This window comes from Mandrillus leucophaeus, unplaced genomic scaffold, assembly GCF_000951045.1.
Source record: "Mandrillus leucophaeus isolate KB7577 unplaced genomic scaffold, Mleu.le_1.0 Scaffold21, whole genome shotgun sequence".
Lineage (NCBI taxonomy): Eukaryota > Metazoa > Chordata > Mammalia > Primates > Cercopithecidae > Mandrillus > Mandrillus leucophaeus.
In genome coordinates, this window is record NW_012102143.1 from 1,133,509 (window position 1) to 1,139,685 (window position 6,177).

General features: G+C 47.5%; 1 protein-coding gene across 1 annotated transcript in view; it reads left to right on the plus strand.

Annotated features, from left to right (window-relative positions):
* Positions 1–6,177, plus strand: part of EFHD1 (EF-hand domain family, member D1) — a 54,522-nt gene that overhangs the window by 39,096 nt on the left and 9,249 nt on the right. The window contains exons 5-7 of the mRNA XM_011980327.1: positions 698–806; positions 1,401–1,563; positions 4,850–4,984. Of these exons, the coding sequence (XP_011835717.1) occupies positions 698–806; positions 1,401–1,563; positions 4,850–4,984 (407 nt within the window). The remainder of the gene's footprint in view (positions 1–697; positions 807–1,400; positions 1,564–4,849; positions 4,985–6,177) is intronic.

Below are 6,177 nucleotides of genomic sequence, written 5' to 3' on the forward strand. Positions count from 1 at the left end.
CCAGCTAATTTTGTATTTTTCTTTTTAGTAGAGACAGGGTTTCACCATGTTGGCCAGGCTGGTCTCGAACTCCTGACCTCAGGCGATCCACCTGCCTTGGCCTCCCAAAGTGCTGGGATTACAGGCGTGAGCCACTGTGTCTGGTCAAGACATCTGTTTTAAATAATGAATACCTCCTTTTTGCTTAAGTGAACAAGTTTATTTCTGTCACTTGCAACCTAAGAGTTCTAATACCAAGGGAGTGTTTGCATCACCAGCCACAGCCATGAAGTTAAAAATTCCCTGCGTGTATCAGAAGCATCCATAGCTTGCGTGTGAAAGGGCTTTTTAGCTTTGTTAGTTCTCTTGCTGTCTCTTTGTTTTCTACCTCTCCTTCCCTCCCCCTCTTTCTTCACAGTCACAGCTAGGACAGTTTCCAATTCTTCTACCACATGCCCGGCTTTGTGGACTATAAATAGGAAGACAAACAAGGCTGGGCAGTTGGATAAATTGTCGTTTAGGGTGGTTGGTGATTATAACAAAATAAATGGAAATGTCTGGCATGCTTCATGGAAGGCTGGGCGCTTTCAGCTTGAGCTGAGTTTTTTTTCCTTCTTTAACTGGCTGGGATAGGGGGGACCCCTGAGGTGTGATGGGGATGCTGCTGGTCACCTGCTGACCTGGCACAGTGAGTCGATGTGGTCTGGATCTGCCCCAGACCTGAGGGTTCAGAGGAAACAGCTCTGGGAAGGGACCCGTGAGGAGAGCTTTCCCTCATGTTTCCAGTTCATGGAACCCGTCCGTAAACTGTCATCTCCACTCTGGATGTGAGAAGGCCAAGCCTCGGGGATGGCGAAAGTCCCTGAGGTCACCTGGGTGGGCGCTGGCTGGGAGTGGTGCTCCGTCTTTTCTTTTTTTAGAAAATATTTTATTATTTTATTTATTTATTTATTTGAGACACGGTTTCACTCTGTCACCCAGGCTGGAGTGCAGTGGCACGATCTCGGCTCACTGCAACCTCCACCTCTCAGATTGAAGCAATTCTTGTGCCTCAGCCTCCCGAGTAGCTGGGATTACAGTTGTGTACCACCACGCCTGGCTAATTTTGGTATTTTTAGTAGAGATAGAGTTTCACCATGTTGGTCATGCCGGTCTCGAACTCTGGACCTCAAGTGATCCGCCCACCTCAGCCTCCCAAAGTGCCGAGATTACAGGTGTGAGCCACCACACCCAGTCAGTGCTCCGTCTTTTCACAGCTGCCTGTCTGGGCCCCACAGAGCACTGGCCTGGTGGGGCTGCCTGTTCTGTTTGCCTCGTGGAGAAATGTGGTGGGGCCTTCTGTGAAGGAAATGCTTTAAGGATAGCAGGGCACGGAGCGACTGGTATGTCATTCCCTCTCTCCACATGCCTCTCATCCACAGCCCTGAAGTCTGCTGGTTCGATCTTTCCCACCCCTGTGTCCCCATCCCCTTGACCTCCAACCTATTCTTGGGGGGCCTGGACTCCTTCAAGAGGCCTGTCTTCTTTCAAATCAGCGTTCAGGCTCTGATAATCCGCAGCAAACTGAGTCTCTGCCGGCCTCTAGTGAGAGAGTTTGAAGCTGCAGGTGGATGAATGGGGCTGACCGTCGGCCTCTCCGTGGGCATCTTGCTGTGTCCCTTGCTTTGTATTTGACAATGTTCACGGTGGCGTTAGGACCCTGAAGGGAGCAAAAGGAAGAGGGTGTCTTACAAGGCGTGTCAGGGTTGCGGCGGTTGAGACTCACCCGCATGAGACTCTCACCCGCATGAAACACGCTTCCCTCTGGGGATTGAGAGCCTTGGCAGTAACGATACTCAAGTGAGGGTTTGGAAGGCCTGTAGAAGTTGCTTAACAAAGTGTTCTTTGCCCTTTTGAGAAGGCTTTTTTTTTTTTTTTTTTTGGAGACAGAGTCTCGCCCTGTAGCCCAGGCTGGAGTTCAATGGTATGACCTTGGCTCACTGCAACCTCCACCTCCTGGGTTCAAGCAATTCTCCTGCTTCACGCTCCTGAGTAACAGATTACAGGTGCATGCCACCATGCCCGGCTCATTTTTGTATTTTTAGTAGAGACGGGGTTTCACCATGTTGGTCAGGCTGGTCTCGAGCTCCTGACCTCGTGATCCGCCCGCCTTGGCCTCCCAAAGTGCTGGGATTACAGGCGTAAGCCACTGTGCCTGCCTAAAAGAAGGCATTCTTTTAGGGAAGAGGGTTATGAAAAAAGACCTGGAAACCTGAAATTTTCCTGTGGGTGCACACATTTTAGGTAGCACCTGAAAACCTGGAGAGACCCTCTTTTGATGATGGCTTGGAACATATCAGTTTATATTCTTTCCATATGGAAAAATAAATCATGAAACTTAGATAGCAGTTGTTTGATGCATAAATCAATTAAAATTATTTAAAGAAGAGAACTTAAAAAACCACAAAATTGCCTTGGGAGAGTACAGGAAGATGGGGAACCTGCCGTTTAAGTTTGGCCAATTTATAGCTGGGCATGGTGGCTCATGCCTGTAATCCCAGCACTTTGAGAGACCTGAGGCTAGGAGTTCAAGACCAGTTTGGTCAACATGGCGAAACCCCACTTCTACTAAAAAAACAAAAATTAGCCAGGCATGGTCACGCTCCTGTAATCCCAGCTACTTGGGAGGCTAAGGCGGGAGGATCACTTGAACCTGGGAGGCAGAGGTAGCAGTGAGCTGAGATCGAGCCATTTTACTCCAGCCTGAGCAACAGAGTGAGACTCCATCTCAAAAAAAACCAGTTTGGCCAATTTATTTATTTAAAAGTTTGTTCTTTGGAGGCCTGAAGATTAATTCATTCAGGTCACATTTTGAATCTGGAGGAGAAGGGTGGATACAAGGATTACTAACAAATGATACAAGGATTACTAACCAACCATTTGGAAGAAAATAAGGTTAATGATTAACCTCACATGATAAATAAAAATAAATTTCAGAGATTAAATATTTACATGGTTAAAAAAAAAAGCCATAAAAGTTGTGGAAAAAATGTAGGTGATGGTTTATATAACCTTGCTGCTGAGGAAGGTTTTTCTAAGCATAACACCATATGTAAAATTTTTGAAAGTGGAAAATTAGCATAAACATACTTAAAAGGCAAGTGACAGAGCTGAAGTATTTGAAACATACCAGGTTCTGTGAAGATCTTTAGCAAATGATAAGAAAGGTAAACCATTTAATGCAAAAATGAGACACACTAGAAAAATACAAGTTGTTAAAAAACCATTGGAAATATTAAGTTATTTAGTTTTTAAAAAAATAGTTTATACAGGTTTATTTGATTTTTCTTTTGTCACTGTAAACTAGGATGCTGCTAATTTTTTACTTTCATAGATAATGTTTAAACCATTGTAGGAATATTTCTAAAGGATAAATTCCCACCAGTGGAATTAATGGTTGGAAGGCATCTTATTTTCAATAAACATTTCCAGGAGTTTGAGACCAGCCTGGGCAACGTAGAAGACCCTGTCTCTACAAATTAAAAAAAAAAAAAAAAAAAAAAGCCAGGTCTGGTGGCACATAGCTGTGGTTCCAGCTACTCAGGAACTGGAGGCCACAGGACTACCTGAGCCCAGGAGGTCAAGGGTGAGCTGTGATCACACCACAGCACTCCAGAGTGAGACCCTGTCTCAAGAAAATAAATAATTATCGGCCGGGCTCGGTGGCTCACACTTGTAATCCCAGCACTTTGGGAGGCCGAGACGGGCGGATCACGAGGTCAGCAGATCGAGACCATCCTGGCTAACACAGTGAAACCCCGTCTCTAGTAAAAATACAAAAAATTAGCCGGGCGTGGTGGTGGGCGCCTATAGTCCCAGCTACTGGGGAGGCTGGAGCAGGAGAATGGCGTGAACCCAGAAGGCGGAGCTTATAGTGAGCCCAGATCGCGCCACTGCACTCCAGCCTGGGCGACAGAGCGAGACTCCGTCTTAAAAAATAAATAAATAAATAAAATAAAATAAATAAATAGGCCGGGTGCGGTGGCTCACACCTGTAATCCCAGCACTTTGGGAGGCCAAGGTGGGCATATCACCTGAGGTCAGAAGTTTGAGACCAGCCTGACCAACATGGAGAAACCACGTCTCTACTAAAATACAAAAAAATCAGCCGGGCATGGTGGTGCATCCCTGTAATCCCAGCTACTTGGGAGGCTGAGGTAGGAGAATTGCTTGAACCTGGGAGGCAGAGGTTGCAGTGAGCCGAGATCACGCCATTGCACTCCAGCCTGGGCAACAAGAGTGAAACTCCATCTCAAAAAAATAAATAAATAAAAAAGAAAATAAATAAATAAAAGTTTGAGGGCGGGGGGCAGTGGCTCATGCCTGTAATCCCAGCACTTTGGGAGGCCAAGGCGGGCAGATCACTTGAGGTCAGGAGTTTGAGACCAGCCTGGCCAACATGGCGAAACCCCGTCCCTACTAAAAGTATAAAAATTAGCTGTGTGTGGTGGCACGCGCCTGTAATCCCAGCTACTCAGGAGACTGAGGCATGAGAATCACTTGAGTCCAGAGGCAGAGGTTGCAGTGAGCCGAGATCACGCCATTGCACTCCAGCCTGGGTGACAGAGCTAGACTCTGCCTCAAAAAAAAAAAAAAAGTTTGAATTGGTTTACACTCTCAAATAAATATGAGGGTGCCCATTTCCCTATATCCTTGGGGAAAATGCACGTTTTCATTTCTGACAATCCCATAAGGGAAAAAATAATTTGCCACAGGCGCACATAAACACCTTTCTTAAGTGATTAGCAGAGTGGCTTCGGTTTGGGCCAGAGGCTGGTTGTGAATCTCTCAGTGACAGCGACTCTGATTCCCTGCTTTCTTTCCCCTGTAGTTCCTGCTCATTTTCCACAAGGCCGCGGCAGGGGAGCTGCAGGAGGACAGTGGGCTCATGGCGCTGGCAAAGCTCTCCGAGATCAATGTGGCCCTGGAGGGTGTCAAAGGTGCCAAGAACTTCTTTGAAGCCAAGGTAGGTGCTTCGTTCCTTCTGTGAGGAGCAACCACTCCCAGCCTCCACCCTGTCCACCAGACGGCAGCTGTCGTTTTCATCTCAGCAGAGCAAACCTGCAGAAACAGACCAGGAGGGTCCTCCAAGTCCCCTGCCAATCAGCACAGTGGGTGCCAGTCCACATGAGCTCAGAGTCGGCCTCCTCCATCTCCCTACCCTGTCCACTCGGAGCCTCAGTGTCTTCATCTGTATAATGGAGAGGTGACAACAGGATTGCCTGAATGATGAAACGAGTTCATGTACATGAAAGCGTTTAGCAAGTGCCTGGCTCACTGTGAGCCCTTCGTAGGTGGTATGGGCTGTTGGGACTCTTGTGGAGTTTCGTTTTAGTTTATTCTGGGAGCTTGCCCAGAGACAGAGTGCCTTGGTGACACATCCTGGCCTGCCCAGTCCCCTAAGCAGGACTCTAAATTCTCACTTCTCTTTGAGGCTGCTTGGAGACAGATTTCATCATCTTTCTGCCACGCTGAAAGCCCAGTGCTCTCATCTGACAGTGTCAAGGACAAGCCAACCACTCATTGTGCCTTAAACACTGGCACCATGTGTCCAATTCTGAAAGTAGTTTGGCCCTTCCTTCCTGACTTAGCATTGATTCAGCCCATCTCCAGCAAAGCTGGGCACCGCACTGAGCTCTAAGATACAACTTCTGTCTAAGGATGAAGTGGACATAACTGTTGCCCTTCCCAGGGCACACACATAGTCCAGTGAAGAAAGCAAGCTCCACAATGATACAGAGAGGGTAGAGAGGAGGGAAGGGCTATTTTGCAGGGATGGGTCTTCTCCATCCATTGAGTATATAACATGCAGATGTCTTATGATGCCTTGGCAGAGGTGCTAGGTTGACAGCCCGAGCTTAGCAGGACAGTTTTCAGTCCACTGCTCCAGTGCAAGGTGATACGTGCTCTAGTTGAAATAGGTTTGAGTGTCTGGGAATGTCTTATCTGGGCATTCAAGACCTGTTATAATCTGGCTCTGATCCCTGCTTCAGCCTCATCCATCCCCTTCAAATGCTGCCACGCCTTTCCCAACTGGATCTGCTGTTCCCTCTGCCTGAACGCCCTACCCAAATGCCTCTGCCTAGAAAACTCTGCTTCTTCATCCAGACCCATGTTGAAGAGTTCCCTCCCCTGGGCTGCTTTCCCTGACTGTCCATC